Genomic DNA, 16,776 nt, shown 5'->3' with positions numbered 1-16,776 from the left:
GGACCGAGACCAGCAGTTCCAAAACTTTCATCACGATTAGCCGTTCATTTAGGTGCCTAGATAAGGACAGAGGTGCCCACGCTTTACTGCACTGGCTGAAACGTACTTTGTTCTGTGTCTGAAGGTAGACTTTATCAGAACGAGGAAGCTTCAGGAAGAGAACTGACTCGAGCGGTGCCCTGAGCACCCTCTCTCCCAGCAAAGGACCTGCTGCCGCTTGAACAGCAAACGGCAGCACGTGCACGTGGGGCCAGTGCAATGAACCGAGATTTAACTGTGCTGCGAGAAGAGGTCACATAAGAAGCAAAAATCATAGAATCATAGAATGGTTGGAGTTGGAAGGGACCTTGAAGATCATCGAGTCCCAACCCCCCTGCCATAGGCAGGCACACCTCCCACCGGCCCAGGTTGCCCAAGGCCACGTCCAGCCTGGCCTCGAACACCTCCAGGGATGGGACCTCAACAACCTCTCTGGGCAGCCTGTTCCAAAATCACCCTTTTTTTTTTTTGTTTGCCTAGCTATGGTTCTTTAATACTCATTTCAGTGTTGTGCCTTTTCATTTATGGACTCATTTGTCAATGTTCTTACTAATTGCTCCCACTAAGTGAACGGCACTGGGCCATGCTCCTAATGTACTGCTGGCACTGAGTTAAGTCCTTGGGGTATCTGAATGGCAGATTTCAATATGTGCTATTTGCAGGCTGAGCTGTGGCACCGAAGCGGGAAATACTGAAAGCAATCAAAACTGTGTAAAGTTCAATAAAAATAATAATAAAAAAACCCAACCAAAACCAGAAAAGCCAGCCAACAGCTCAGCACAGGCCACCAGACCCTGCTTGCACCGGAGTCACTGGTCAGCGCTGAGCACTCTGCAGTCGCTACCCTGAGATCAAGAGCAACATAGATTTCTGTTGTCCGTAAGTTTTTATGATTCTGGCAATTTCCTGCGGTCCAGTGGCTGAACTGGGATTCAGCACTTGCTACAGTCAAGCCAAGCACTGCTTGGCCACACTGTGCTCCTGACACACAAGGTAAAGAGCAGAGAGGCTCCTGACAGCAGGAAATATCAGATGACAGCTAAATGGCATTTCATCAGTGACCTCCAAAGTGATTAATTAATAGTACCAGATCCTTTCCCTCCGCTTTGTTACAGCACAGGCAACACGGCAACTGCATACCTAAAAATCATCTACATCTTCAAAAGACAAAGGGAGAGACTGTCTGGAATAGTCAGCAGCGTTGCCATCCTGTATGACCACATAACGTACTGGACTGCTCATAAACAGCAAGGGCCAGCTTGTTAAAAACAAGGCAGCAGAACCAAGCTCTCAATGCAAAACACTGAAAAAAGGGGTGAGAATGGGCAAGTAAGAAAGACACACGGGGAAGAAAAAACTAAAACAAAGTCAAGTCTCATTAAAATCGCAGATGTAGCACCAGCCACAACCAGAATAAACGAGGCCATGCAGCATTTATGACGGGAAAATAAGGCAAAACAAGTGAATCAAACTTTGCTTTTAAGGCAGAATTCAAGAAATTAATTTTAAAAAGCCAACACGTATAGCCACCTTGGGGTCTGAAAGCCTCAGTCACTGTATTCAGCAAAGCCACAAGGAGTGTCCAAACACGAAATATTCAAACGGACAAAATCTGCTCTGACACAGACATTAAGTAGACTTCTGGCCACGGTGCAGTGTGGCTGACTGCTGGGGAGACACACACTGCAGACAACCAATCCATTCCCAGGGGATCCTGCGCACGGCGTATAACGCACGAGCAGGGCCACCCAGGGACTCTGTCTTGCTGTGCCAAAGCCTCTTTCCAGCAGCACAGCCACCACAGATAGAAAAATGTAAGTATGTGGCAGCAGTCTCCCCTTCCAGCATCAACACCGGAATGGGACAGAGTTTGTCATTCCACCTCGTTCTTTGCACGGTGGGTCTCCCAGAGCAGGTATACCCAAGCGTGATCCCAAGCGGTTATTTCATGTGGCACAGCCTGAGACACAGCGTGAAGATTTCAACTCCAGGAGGCAACAGTATGATCTCCAAAAAGCACCCCAAGTACCCAACACCATAGACAACACAAAAGTGTAGATTACACACACTCAGCAAAACCAGCACTTTTATTGGAAACATCTTGCCAATTCAGTACGGGAACGGGGATACTTGTTTCCATGAAGCTGTCCTGGTGCTGGAGAGCACCCAGAGGGCTACTTTCCATGAGGAGGATGGGATTGTTCTGGATTGTCTCAACTAGAAGCAGATGGGGAAAATAAAAAACAAAACAGAAGGACAAAGAACAACAGACATGCGGCCACAAAGTGTTAACATACAAACAGTTACAACTGAGCACTTCAACTATGAGTCTTCAATGAAAGGACAACCTTCAAATATCATAAAAGAAACAAAACATGGGTGACTTTCCGAATAGACTCACATCAGAGAGATTAACTGGTAGCAGAGGTGAGCACAACAATGGCATTTCAACAACAAAAGAAAAGGGAGTCCTCTTAACCAGCTTCTCCGATGACCCAAATCCATAAATACCTAGCAGATCCAGAGAAATCTTTTTACTACATGGAAAACAAGTACGCTCTAAGGGGAGATTTCCTTGAATCAGACTCACAGCCTCCACAGTGCAGAGCACAGGAGTAAGCACGGATGTGAATTTGATTTCACTCTGCAAGTTGGTTGTAACGAAACAGGGACCCAACATTTAGTACAGATGGGAAAACAAAACCAAAAAAAAAGTCTGAGAGGCTTTCTGAATCGTGGACTTTAAATAAGCTAGCTATCTGCAGGAGGAAATATGCACAAGCAGTGTTACGGAAGGTTTTGTACATAACTAATTATAATTGAGCACCTGAATTTTGCGTGATCACCAAATCATATAGCTTCATTATAGCAGCAATTAACTTTTCTGGAGCACCCTACAGTGAATACGAACTTTGGTAGCAACTTTGCAAATCATGGTTAGAACAGTCCTTCTGGGTAATGTGTAAATCACAACACTGAAATATTGACTCTAATGGAAAGGAATAGCCTGTTATTTTACGATAAGCAAATGAAGAGGCTTTGTTTTACACAAGAAGAGAATTTAAAGCTGCCTTTTTGTCAGTTTAATTCATCACAGCAGAGCAGCATCTCTTAAAATAATAAGGCTCAAACCTGAAGAGGGTTTTGAAATCACTCTACCCTTCTTATACTTGAGCTAATTGCTTTTTAACTCCTCTCCACTACATAGCAAGTGTCTCTCTAAACACAGCCAACTCGACAAAGGCCTAGGGAGACACAGCAGACTAATAAGATCCCTGCTGTTGCACAGAATGATAACTGGAACGCAGGTTGCTCAGTGTCAACGTGGCTTCTACCTCTGGCTTCAGTGAGAACAGGGGATTTGAAACGTATTTAAGAGGAAGAAGGTAAGATGTTTAGGAGGTGGTTGGTTTTTTTTTTGTTTTTTTTTGTTTGTTTGGTTGGTTTTTTTTGGTTTTTTTTTTTTTTTTTTTTTAAGAAGTCACTTGCAGCTGATACCTAGAATACACCAAAAAAGCAAATTGCTTTGCAAGTTGCTATAGATTCCCTGAGCTGTTGTAACTGGACTGGGTACAAATGTAATTGTGGGTGGATCCATTTTTAAAAAGTGTTGCAGCAAGATCTTTGCTATATTTGACAAGTGAGTGGGGCCTGCAGAAAGTATTTTATTCGCTTTATTAAACTTGGGGTTTAGTTTATATCCATTTAACAAATCAGACCTCCAGATTCAGCAATTACAATACAATCTTTAAAGACATTGATACATAGCAGACCACTGCTTTGCATTTTCAGTTTAAAAGTGATGCAGAGTATCACCAGAATTATTCAGCTCTACATACACATTTCTTTTCATTTAGTCCTGGATGATTCAAATATTAAATAAATGAAAAGCTACCAGAGCTTTGGGAAAAAAACAACCACCAAATCCCAATCTTTCTAGCTGGTGGCTTTGATATTCTACTCTGGTTTGCCAGCGTGATTTCTTGTGTGCTGTAGTCTAGTTTTATAGTAGCGACTCTTAGTTGCAATGTTGACTTTAAGTAGCTATTGACTAACAACCTCTAACAAGGGAAAAAGTACAGCGCAATCGTTCTTCCTGCCCCAAAGCCCTGACCCTGCAGGCAACCAAAGCTTTAGGTGAAGCAGAAAGGTCAAATTTAGTTCTGCACAGTGGCGAGCTTCCCCGAGAGCTCCTTGCAATGAGAGCCTGCACTGAAATGGCAACAGACCATGAGAGTCTAGGCACAGAAGTGAGGTGAAGATGGTAGGAAATATAATTTATTTTATTAGATCAACTGCAAGAGCACTGATGTAATGGGAGCTGAGGCAGGGCATGGTCAGGACACAGTAGTTTCAAATGCAACCCAGTAAGACAAAAGGGCATGCACACAGCCATTTCAGACTTTGTTACTGCCGCAATTGGGGTAGAGCAAGTGAGGAGGCCACTGATGGTAGAGAAGTCCTAGGTATCTTAAGAAGACAAAGCGTCTCATTGGCAAGGTGGCACGGGCAAGGCACTGGCAACCAGCCCACTGATCTGCAGTGGCCTGTCCCATGAAAAAGCACTCGTTGCAACCAAGTAAATCATCTCGTTATCTCACTGTTGACTCTGCTCCTTCCAGTCTTCACTGGCCCTCCAAATGTCAAAGTCCTAAACTCAGCTGAGTTAATCGTGTTTCGTTCAGTCTCAACCACAAGCACCAGCTTGGGCGTAAAACGGGGACCTTCACAGAGAGGTCACCACATCATGACTCTCAGCAGCTGATGGCCTTTGTGTGACAAATGAAGGGCGTATGGATCACAAGGCACTGATTTTGTTGGAAGAAAACTACTTTTCTGGAAAATCGGGAACAAGGCTAAGATTATAGGGCCAATTCTCTTTCTTGTCATTCCCAATTGCTTTGATAATTTCATGTAAAGTGTGAATATAACCCTTCAGACAGCTAATATGGATCCAAAGTGACTTACCCAGAACAGCAGAGTTGCCATCACCCAGCGGAAACCTCTGGTAACGAGGAATATTAAAGGGGGGCAAAAGGTAGAACTTCCTCTCCAGAAGAGGCTCGAGCCGTGAAGCAGATGGGTCTGCAGGGTGGAACAGGTTATAGACCTGCTGACAAGCTGGTCTGAGCTGAAAGACTAAAAAGATGGAGAAAAAAAACCCTTCAAGTATCAAAAGGTTATTTGTTAGATTATTGTAAATATTTACCTATAAAGAAGACAACCGTTGGGTTAAAAAAACACTGAAGATTTATCACCTCCCTCATCTCCCAGTCCAGTCAATTGAAACAATTTATCACAACACTTATAGACTCAAAAATTGCCCAGTATTTTAATGTTTGGAAGTACATTGCACATGAATTGTATAATCACTACTGGCTAGAGCACGCCGTGATCTGCTTCCTTACGGTGCAATAAATATTATATATAGATGTTTGGTTTTTACCAGTTTGTCTCATCAGATTACTGTATTTGTAGCAGGAGGTGCTTATGCCATTCACGCAGTGAGCTCAGCAGTTTACATCAGGACTTACTGTCAAGAGCTGGAATGACAGTTTTCCGCAGTGCAAGAACCAGACCCAAGGGAGAACCAAAGAGGAAGAAATCAGTGATCTCAAATTCAAACTTTCCAATATTTCCTCCATCCAACATAGTAGAGCTACTAGATCGCCTGGATCCTGGGTCATTTCTCAGCACACTAGAATGTAAACTGGGACAAGAACAGAAAATAAAGTCAAATTTTTTTTTCATGCTTTTTTTTTTTTTTTAATTGAAAGCCAGATAATGATTGACAGCGAATATAATTTCTATCTCTTTAGTGAAGGGACTGTGCCAATCAACCCACCATGCCTCAGTACTGTAGTTTTACTAGCCAGTAAAATGTTCCCCCCAAACAATTACCCCATTACATTGGCATAATTTCGACTGTACAAATCCAAGCTTCAAGTGGGTTCATTTACACACTCCTTTCTCCTCAAAACATTTTTTTTTTTTTTTTGAGGAGTCAAAGTCTTGGTTGATGCTAGTAGGATAGTCATTTGCAAGATAAAATAACCAGCAAGCCAAAATTACTAGAGTAGCAGGGAAACAGCAGGTTTACAGTGATTCACTCCATTATACACATTACTACTATGCTTTCTGGTTGTCAACGTTTGAGTTCCTTTTAGCACCTTATTCTCAAATGTTAGGGAAAACTGTGCTTACCCATTTCTTCCTCGTGGAAGTAGTTGGACAAATGTTATAGGATTGAAAAGGAAAAAGAAAACGGGAGAGGAGAGAGAAAACCAAAGATCAAAATCTGCAAGAGGGTTTCTAATATCCTTGTGCACCGAGTTGCACCACAGCTTCCATGCACGTGTATGGCATTCACTAGGAATGGGAATTTGGGGTAATTAATTCAGCGGCCATATGGTAAATTGTATTTATCATGTACCCAAGACTATCCTATTTCTCTTTTGCCCATGAGGCCACATCTGTCAAGTTACTACCAAACTACTTCTCAACACCAGCTGAATAACTCCAGGTAACTGTACTTAAAAAGAATAATAATATAAAACATGTCTAGCTTTCCCTTCCTCTTCCAAGTGTCAAATCTCTTTGTAATATTCACCCTGTGCGCAGTGTAGGCTGGGCAACACACAGGTTTAACACAGAGATTTAAATTCATGTATCACTTAGACACTGAAGAAGAAGAAGGAACTCTTAGATGAAAATCCCAGGAATCCACTCCCACATTAGGAAGAGGTCTTTGCAGTCTACAACTGGGAATAGACAGCGAAATGACAGATGGGTAACACTAATAACCTGGTTCATAAAAGGGTTTCTGAGATTATTCTGTTACTGCCCAAAAGCAATAAGCTGCAGTTTCGTCTGCTCTCCAGGCTCTCCAGATTCAGAAGGCAGCCTCGCTGGGTTAGCGTCGGTACCATTAGAAGTGGAGAGTTGAAGACAGAGTACCAACAGTGATCTAACAGCGTGTTTGCAAACACTTAAAAAAGCATCTGAACAGGTTCTATAAAATACGTAGGATAAATGGACAGCACAGCAGTTGGGTAGGATAAAAGGTTTACTGGCCTGGAGTCAGGGATGATGCAAACCCAACAGCCTCTTGCCAGCTCTGTGGCCCCAAGTCAAAATCCCAGGTGATCACCAGCACTTGCCGCGTCTCTGTATGCAATAGCACTCGCCCACCAAGGCCACTTGTGGAAGCAGCGTGCTGGCTGCCCGGCCGGGCAGCGACGTCCCTGCACTGCTGCGCCCATGGAATTGGGCTGCTCACTCCCCACCATCTGCAGCACCGGAGCAGTTGCTCACGCACACTCCTCCTCTGGGATAGCCATGCAATAACCGAGCAGCTGCAAATACTCATACATTTGAGAAGAAGAACAGGTTTCACTCAGACTTTGTTTTCCCGCTTTGGCAAACAATGCATTATTGCAGAGACAGCACCTCTGCTGACTGCCACTCCCAACAGATGCTAAAAAACCTTCTCATGCCACACTGTCATATTTTCTCTAAAGGTGCATGCACGCACACGCACAGTACTATTCTCCCCATTACCAACCGCGGGGAAATAACAACCTTACTTATGCCAGACACGCATATCACGGAAAGTCAAAACAGTGATGTCAAAAGCGAGAGGAACAGGAGGTTACAGCAGTGACAGCTAAAATGAGCATGTTCCCATTTCTGTGATGTGAACGAGCTTCCCCGAGATCACACTGCCAAGATGCGCAACGTTGAAACACATTTAAAAACAAGCCACCTTCAGTGAAGCTACAATTATTTTAGCTGACAAGACTGCACTGCATTAAGTTTGCTGCCTGTAAGGAATACAAAGTTATTTAGAACACATTCAGTTTTGCCGAAGACAGGGCGACAGCAACGTGATTTAAACGAAGGCACAAAAGGAAAGACTACCCTGATGGCAGATGTGTTACGGCAGGACGGGCGCAAGGGGTTTTTGGCGTGCTCCACCCATCTTCCCACAGCATCTCTTCATGGGGAACGGAAGAGAACGAGAGCACTCGTACCGCTAAGCAATTTGGACAGCTTCTCTCCTTTTACTGGGAACTTGATAGTCTTTTTAGCAGTCAAAGAAATGAGAGCCAAGGGGAACTCTGAATCCGTCATGCTCCAAGCAACCTACAGTGCCCTGTTCTCCCTTTAAAAAGCAGCAGATGTACTGTGTGCATTAATTAAACAAGAGCTTATGGATTTCAGAAGCAAATCAACTCATTTACAATAATACAAGTACAGCACAGCCAGAAATAATGTAGTTGTGCAGAAGGACTGAATTTAAAAATAAATGTGTGATTGTAATCTCCAGATGCTGCTCTGGCTTGCTGGGCATTATCCCAGCAAAGCGGGGAGGTCTGATACATGAATAAAGATGAGTGTCTTTGGCACAAGCTGAAATCTGCAATCGGCACGGACAGAAAGGCCCCCGTGTGCCAGGTCGCCTGTCTGCTGTGCCCATTAGGAAAACTTGGCTCTGTTCTGCCAATCTCCCGTGCGAAGCCGTGTCACAGCAGGGTTTGGGTTTCGTATGGGAAAATCATTACTTACTGACAGAGGGGCTGAAGGGGCATTCTGCTGATGACCGCACGGCTCTGTAATGACGGCTGTAAGCACAAGGTTCAGGGACGGGTGCGGGTGTGACGCCCTGCCGTCACCCAGGAGGGGAAGAGGTGAATCACTGCACCCCAGCCTCCCCTGCACCAGGGAGCGGAGGGGGAGAGGTACGGAGAGAGCTCATACAGCAGCTTCAACCCGCCCCTTTCCCTCAGGGAATACTGCTCTTGAGTTGTGGGAAGAGACTCATTTTTGACCCAAGGTCTAAAGGTAGATTTAAAAAGATATGAAACTAAAAGAAGTAAAGATGCACCAATCCATCAGCGCACCGAACACCGACAGCCCTCACCAGGGACCTCCGAGTGCTTCTTGCTGGGAACAGGCACAATTCTTTGGAGATGGAGCAGGAAGGACCAGGACAAAGCTATCCGAAATGACAAACTGTGCAATCCATAACCCACGTCAGGCCCAGCGCTTATTCTAAACTAGATGCCAAACTGCAGCAGGATGCCAGCCCGCTTTCCTTAGCTCAGTCCATGCCCCTGAGGTCAAGAACAAGGAGGAGAAAGAGCACATTTTTGCACGACTAGTATTTTCTCTCCTGTAATACAGGAGGCTGTTTTGATAAGGTATGAACAAGAGTCTGATTGCCTTTTATTAACCTGCTGGAAATAGCTGAGAAGCTTATTGTGGTTTTTATAAATGCAGCTGTCTTTCCGAATATAGTATCTCTGCACACCAACGACATTCACTTCGATACCTTCTCACTCCTACGTAATCTTTTACAAAAGGAGCCCTGACACGGCAGGACAACATGAGCCCCTGTGCTGGAGCAACGATTCCAAGTAACGCAAAAAGGGCAGAAGTGCAGGACAAGCCTTTGGCTCGGCACAGGACAAAAGGAAGAGCCTTGGGCACAACTGCAATGCAGATAATGGTGTTTGGTGTGGAGGGGACATTGCTCCCCCATACCTGGGACACAGGGGAAGAGGGATGAAGAGGATGTTGCAGTTCCTCCGGACTTGCAGGAGGAAAAGGTCTCGGCTGTCTAGTTCCACAGGCTGAAGAAGATGCTTCAGTCAAAAAAAGCCTCTGGGCTTTCAGAAGTAATCGCTGAACGATCAGTGGCAATGGAAAGACTGCTATGAAAATTTCATCAGTTATGTTAACAAATACGTTCCTGAAAGCCCATTTGAGGAAGCTTAGGAATGTGATACCAGGGGCTTCGATAGCGACTAATGAATTTGAAACACCAACCTTGGTGCAATGGAGCGGCCCTGGCAGGGGACAGCAGACAATCCCCTGTCCCTGCTCCAAAGAGGGGACTCGGGCTGCTTTGCCAAATAGTCACACAGACAGAACAATCCTCACGTGTGGTTGAAGATTGCTCCATGAACCAGACAACCAGCTAGGGTTCAGGATGTCTCATCCAGAGCATCCCGCGACCATGACAGCAGAAACCTGCTCCTGCAACAGGAAAGGGCACTGCAATTGAATCTCCCACCTGAACTAAGCCAAAACTAAAGGATACTCAGCTCACCCCCACCTTTCCCAAGAACAGGCCAGCCAACTCAAAAATCAGCTTTCGGAGATGCTTAGAAATTTATACAACACCGGATTCCCAGTTCTGCTTCACTGTCTTCCCTTGCACGATTTCTACATTTGCTTTATGACCTCCATCCCGCACTTGCAGCACAGCAATAAAGCAGTTACCCGACTGCCTCGGCTGTCAAGCAACAAGATGAAGGGCTTCTCGCCATTGCAATAAAGATGCAGTAGAGCAGCTGGATTCTCTCACTGCCACTCAACAAAAGTGCTGTTTGGTTTTTATTTTTTCCCACATATACAACACACTGAAATCCCTACCCCTCTAATCTAAATTAAACACTTCCCTCCACCTTGCTTATCACAGGATGACAAAGCAACATTCGGGTTCCACAGATGCACCAATCTCAGCTCCAGGATATTGCTGGTTCTGTTCCTTCAAAATCTTACCTTGAAAGAAAGGCTTGATGCTGCTTTATCGTGTCCAGTTCATAGGTTGATGAATCACTCCTTTTTCGTGGCAGCTGCTTCTTTGGATCTTCTCCGTTGCTACGGGGAATATCAATGTTGCTCCTGCTGAGGTGTCTGCTGGCTTCCAGATTAGAGCCACTGGAACAATAGCTGTTGTTCACCGTTATTCCAGGAGACAGGAGGTCGGTATCCTGGGATTTGAAATACACTAATTTAGCACTCTAACAGCTTAATCAGGAATACAGCCACATTATAACCTTCTCCTTCCACCCTCCTTTCCCCATCTACCCCAAGATCCAGTTGAGGGCAATGACCAAACCACTTCCTAAGGGATACATATGCACCTTACGATACATGTTTGCCATTGATAAGGAAGAGAGTCTTTGGTGTTTCATTAAAAGATCCTTACTAAAAACAGGGGCCACGGGGGCACTGTGGCCAGCAGACCTATTCCCAGTAGACACTGGGAGCCAGCATTACCTGGACACTCACAACGCTTCCTCGCCGACTGCTGTTCTGGCTCTCAGACACAGTCTGATTGCTGTAGCATAAGGCATCAAATCCCAGGATTCCTCCGACACAGTCCCCTACCAAGCAGACCTGAAAAGGCAAGAGAAGCAGAGGAGGAGGAAAAAAAAGAAAAAGCCCCTTATCTTCAGTTCAGAGATGACAGTTAAACAGAGCGCTGGATTATACCTCGGAAAGCTGCAGTAACAGGATGCCCAGTGCTTTCATCAGTAAAACTATTCTGTCAATGAACATCCACTCATACCCTGCAGACTCTCGTTAGCTAACACAGTTAATGTGTTCTGGCTGTCCCCACCAGCCAACGGGAGTGAAGTGAGAGCAACACAGAGCACTGATCATGGCGCTAACTCCAGCCTCAGAAAACCAGATGTCTGTGCTACTTCAGGCAAGCTTCCCTGCGTTTCTGCCCCCGTCTGTTCCCCGAGGAGATAACGCTGTCCTGCCCCCAAGGGTATTGAGCAGACAGGCACAAGAAAGCACTGAGAGCCCTGGGTAGGAGAGGGCTGTCCGGGTCCCCAGGCACAAGCTAAGGGTGGGTAAATCACGCTAGAGCAGTGCAACATGACAGCTAGTCCCATAGCTCAAACCTCGTGGGGCCAGAGAGTCACTTTGCTCAGAGGGGCGAGCGTCTGCCATCATCTTTTAGGCGGCACAGCAGCTGTGCGTCCTCAAAAAAAGAAACCCACCTCTGCGACAACTCCAGCATGAGCTGCTGAAGGTCCTTTAAAGATGGGAATGCTTAAACAGCCCAGGTTTGCAAGGGGAGCAGAGATCATGTTTAGTAACAAATGTAGCATTCCTGATTTGGAAAGGTGTGTCATGCTGAAAATTGATTAACTCCACAGCTTTGTAGCTTCATTTCTGAACAGGAGCTCAGACTTTGCTTTGAATCCCAAAGGTTCAAGACAGAGCATAAGCAATAATCTCTCTCAGAAAGAAAGAAAGAAATGGAAGCACAGCACTTTCTTATTGCCGCTCAACACTGTCATGTTTCCATCCCTCCTGAGAGATTAATGGGAAAAAGAGCTTCAGAAGGAAATTGCTTCACTTGCTCTTCCTTTCATTGTGGCTATAAACAGCCGCTGGCTCACCTGGCCACTGAATGACATGCCCTCCTGGGATCTGATGAACTCGCTGTAGGCCTGGTTGGCTCTGACGATGACAGTGGCTACTGCTTCTTGGTACTGTGGGGACGATGTTGCTAGCAGAGGGAGCGCGGCAAGGGGAATGTGATCCTGGCTGTTGGACAGGCAGCCTTCATCATAACTATATGGGCTGAGGCTGGAGAGGACAAGAGACATTGGAAACATTCAGCCTAACATGCAGAGTGGGGAAAACCAATTGCAGACCGTACAGTCAGTATTGTGGCTCATTAAAAAAAAGCCTCAAGACAGAAAGGCCATTTATTCCACTGTGAATGGGTGAGAGCTTAATAAATCTTTCCCTCCCATCAAACGTAAATCTTCAAGAACAACATACTTACATTGATAGAACAACTCTCAGACAAGGAATTAAAGACTTAGTATTTATTGGATTAATTAGAATAAATCAATCTCAGAAGTCTTGCTGCATGATTACTGTATTCACTGCAGCTAAGTATGAAATCGAGATTGAATGCCTCGCTAGTATATTAATAAGTGCATTCTCAAAGCGTGGTCAGAGCTTTCAATACCGCATGCAGAACATTTCACGGATGCACGAAAAGAAACAAAAACCAAGAGTGAAATTCTGTATGTTTCTCTCCGTGACAAAGTAGCATTAACTTACCTGGACACCAGTGAAAATGCTTCAGAGCAGATGGCTGGGCAAGGGACTAGCCTGATGGCAATGTGTCCCAGAGCAGCTGGGTAATGTACCCTCATCACTGTGTCAAACACTGTCGCGATGGTGTTGACATCCCCTTGCTTGGAGCTCTGATCACCGCTTCCCGAGTCCAGGATGTTCCCTCCATGGAGTACCAAGAGGAGGACATGGATTTTACTTGGCTGCATTAATGGCTGCACGGATTCATCCTAGGTGGGAACAAAAGGCAGCACAGTATTTTTTGCAAAGAGGTTCTATTTGATCCAAGTGCATTTTATGCAAATTTTATAATCTTTTCTCCCCCAAGCCCACATATAGTGCGTCCAATAAATGCACTATCCATATCAGTCAGGGATGATGCAAACAACAATCTGCGAAGCAAGGTATTCCCAGCAGAAACAGTATTAGCCATGATACAAGACCTTGGCAGGCTCCATCTAGAAGGCTGAGTTCAGTTCGGGCCATCCACACACAAAGATAATTGAGGTGTGAGAAGGACTACAGAAGGACAAGAACAAACACAGTTCTCAAACACAGTGGAGACGAGTGAAGAAAGCTCAGGAAGGAAGAGAAGCACTTAAGTCAAAGGACAGTGCAGGTGCAAGCACAAGACTCTAAACTGATCCTGAATAAGCGTAGACTGAAAGTCAGGTTCCTAAACGCAGGAAATAGGAGGTTTTAGAATAGCAGCTGCAGGTTTGTGGGTAAGAAACTGAACTGCCTTCAAGAAGGAATGTGCTTAATTTATGGAAAAGGGCATTAAATACACCTGGATACAACAGGTGAGAACAGGACTACTCCTTCCAGGTCTCTTATCCTACACATGTGCGTGCACACTCACAGCCTCAGCGCAAGTGACTGTCCTAAGCAGAAGGAATGCTGAAAGTAAAAAAAAAAACCTGCATAAAATTCTAAGCAGGTAAAACATGGCAGCAGTAAAGACATTACTTGTGTGCATTAGAGTGGAAAAATAAAGAAATAAAAGATGGGTGTGTTGCTTTCTGCTGGGGTGCTGAGCTCAGCTGCAGCAGCTGACAGTAAAATACATTCAGCAAAATTAACAAAACAAGATCAAACAGGTCAGCAAGTGGCAAGTTACTGGGGAAAGAAGTTGTAGGAAGAGGTCAGGCATCGCATCTCCTCGCCTACCACAGAAGTTATAAATAAGACTTTAGATTTGCTTATACTGTTACAAAAGAAGAACTGAAGAGAAAAAACTCCAAGGCCCCGCGACCCAAGGGACTGGTCAACATCTGGCTCGGAGACCGCTGCATGAACACAGTAAAGGTTTTTATTTTGGCTGTCCAGGTCGTTCGCATATTATGTTGAATCAATTCCTTACCTAAACAGACCGGCTGCAGTTTGGGGAAAGGAGGGAATTGCATCTGAACTCCAGAGTGCGTTAATGTTAACAGAACAGCTGTGAACCCAATCCTGACGGGCCAGGAGCAGGTACAAGAGCACCCATTTGTACTGGTCGCATATGATGAACAACAGAGCAGTAACCATTTTTAATATCTATTTGCTACCAGGGCTTTCGTTGTTTATGGCTCCCATATAGACTCAAATCTCCCACCCCAACACCTCTGAGACACGCGAAAGCAGGCACCGATCTCTCCTCCTGTGCCTTATCCCTTGTGCCAGCAGACAACATCTGAGAACGTCCTGGGCAGTTCCCTGGAGAGGCAGAGCAACAGCCATCAGGAGGGGGTGTGGAAAGGGTGGAGGGCAGAAGTATTTTTCCATTTGGCAAATTCTTCTCTTTTTAGCATCTTTAGTCACCTATTGTCCTTTGAGCAGTGACTGAGCCCCTGACAAACCTGCTGGTGGGAGGGAAGCATGCCCAGGCACACATTAGCAACCTAACAACTAGCTTACATTTTTACCAGATAATGTTAAAGCATGTCTTAATACACAGCCCACCAGAAGTATTAAAATTCACATTCAAGTCTGTAATAAAGATTTTTCCAGACCTCCTGCATAAGAATGGCCTTTAATTATTTAGTACCATTACACTGTATTAATGCCTGCTCTTTAAACCTTCTCTGATTCCAGTTTACAGCGCCTGCAAGGTGAACTTTTGCCTGGCTGGAGGCATGGGAGGAGCTCTCTCAGCATCTCAGCACTACTTTTGCTTTCAGACAAATGTTTTAAGTGCTCATTTGGAGAGCAACATGAGTCACCAAGCTCAGGTCATCCGGAGGCTTATCAGCAGTCATTTGGAGGCGCCTTTCCCTTTCAGTTCATTAACCTCTGCTCTTGAAGGAAATGGGGAACATGCAAGCAACTGCTGATTAGTTTAGGGGTGGAGGTGGCTATTTAGAACTTTCTTGTAAGATCTGGAGTCTCTTAAGACTCCTGATTCCTGAACTACCTTTTGGTGATGGATGCTCTTAACCTGAAAATCCCTGGAGTGGCGGCCAGGAATTTCATACTATCATAGCAGACTAATTGTGAACAACTACAAAAAACTGACTTTTTCATCTCTCTTTGAAGTCCGTTCTTTTTCTAAAAAGAAGCCAGAGATGGGAGGGAGTTGAGTTTGTAAAGCCCTTTGAAGACAACAATAAGTTCTCTCTTGAGCTCTAAGAGAAATCTTAGGGCTGTGACTTGTTTATCTTGAAGTGGCTAGAGCTGTTCCCATCCCCAGCCACCCACACTCCCCATGGCCCTTAAGCTCTCCGTCTATTACGAAAAAGCCAAACCACCATGAACTTACAGCCTGGCACACAGAGTAATACCAAAACCACGCTCATGGTCTTTGACGGACCGCGACATAACGTAGGCACTCTGCAAGCAGCTACATCGTCTCTGCAGATTGAGGATAGGATGACTACAGCCACTCCAAGAAGCACTACCTCACCAGGACACCGAAGTGCAAAAGCCTGTATAGGCCAGGATGGGTGGGCGTTATTTATTTCTTATTTTGTCCAGAGCGCTGACAGAGGCTATGCTATAACTGGTTTCCAAACAAGACCCTTAGCAGCTCTATAGAGTGGGCTACAGCAGAGCTGTGTCACTTGGACCGCTGCAGCCTGCACCTCGGTGCGGCAGTACCGCGGCTCTCCCGCTCCCCCAGCCACCCAGCTCATCCGGCATTAGCAGGAGAGCTCTACCAGCAGCGCCTCAGGCAGCAGTTATCCCCACAGGATTAGCATTTTTTTTTCCAGCTGGATACCTGACACCGCCTGCAAACTACAGAGCATTTTCTGTATGATGTTCTAAAGACCGGTGAAATAATCCCTTAAACCTGGCCCTGAAGTACACAGCACTCCGGCGCGGCTCCGAATGACACGCAAAGACAATACACCACTCACAGCGAAGGGAGCTGTCTACCCCGGTTACCTCACACGGACACCCTCCAGCAACAAAGGATCTCCTTACAAGAAACTAAAGCACTTACTTCAATGATGCTGAGCCTCTCCACGCTGGAGCCAACGTGGTACTCTGCTGATGTCTCGTGATACAAGTCACCTGGAAGCACAGAGGTTTAAAAAGTCAGCGCTGTGAGATGCTGTTTGGCAAAGACACTCTTCCATAAAGACACTGTTTGTGCCAATGCCTCTCAGCCTCTTCTGCCTCGCATCTCCTTAATTATTTCATCAAATTGCCCCCTCCCTCCATCCCACCTCCTTCCACCTGAGAAGCCCAGGCAATGTTAGTTTTTGTCATGTATATTCCAACAATTTCTCATAACCTTGGTAAGCGCCGAGGATATTCGCGAGCTCTCATTACAGGGACCCAGTACCATTGCTTGATTAAGCATGGCAACAATGGGAAATCCCTGCACAATTGTCAGAAGCAATCAGTTTGTGG

The 16,776-nt window shown here is 45.4% G+C and overlaps 1 protein-coding gene across 1 annotated transcript in view; it reads right to left on the bottom strand.

The window, feature by feature from the left end:
* The window catches only part of PITPNM2 (phosphatidylinositol transfer protein membrane associated 2), a gene marked incomplete at its 5' end in the record, with an annotated part of 67,862 nt that overhangs the window by 15,830 nt on the left and 35,256 nt on the right, over window positions 1–16,776 (bottom strand). Inside the window, 8 exons of the mRNA XM_082491603.1 lie at window positions 2,107–2,256; window positions 5,008–5,178; window positions 5,574–5,749; window positions 10,609–10,820; window positions 11,110–11,229; window positions 12,249–12,438; window positions 12,925–13,169; window positions 16,364–16,434. Coding sequence (XP_082347729.1) covers window positions 2,107–2,256; window positions 5,008–5,178; window positions 5,574–5,749; window positions 10,609–10,820; window positions 11,110–11,229; window positions 12,249–12,438; window positions 12,925–13,169; window positions 16,364–16,434 — 1,335 coding nt within the window. The remainder of the gene's footprint in view (window positions 1–2,106; window positions 2,257–5,007; window positions 5,179–5,573; window positions 5,750–10,608; window positions 10,821–11,109; window positions 11,230–12,248; window positions 12,439–12,924; window positions 13,170–16,363; window positions 16,435–16,776) is intronic.

The sequence above is a fragment of the Vanellus vanellus genome (assembly GCF_965231255.1).
Source record: "Vanellus vanellus genome assembly, chromosome: 16".
Taxonomy (NCBI): Eukaryota; Metazoa; Chordata; class Aves; order Charadriiformes; family Charadriidae; genus Vanellus; species Vanellus vanellus.
Note: the sequence above shows the minus strand (reverse complement) of the source record. Positions and strands in the feature narration are given on the sequence as shown.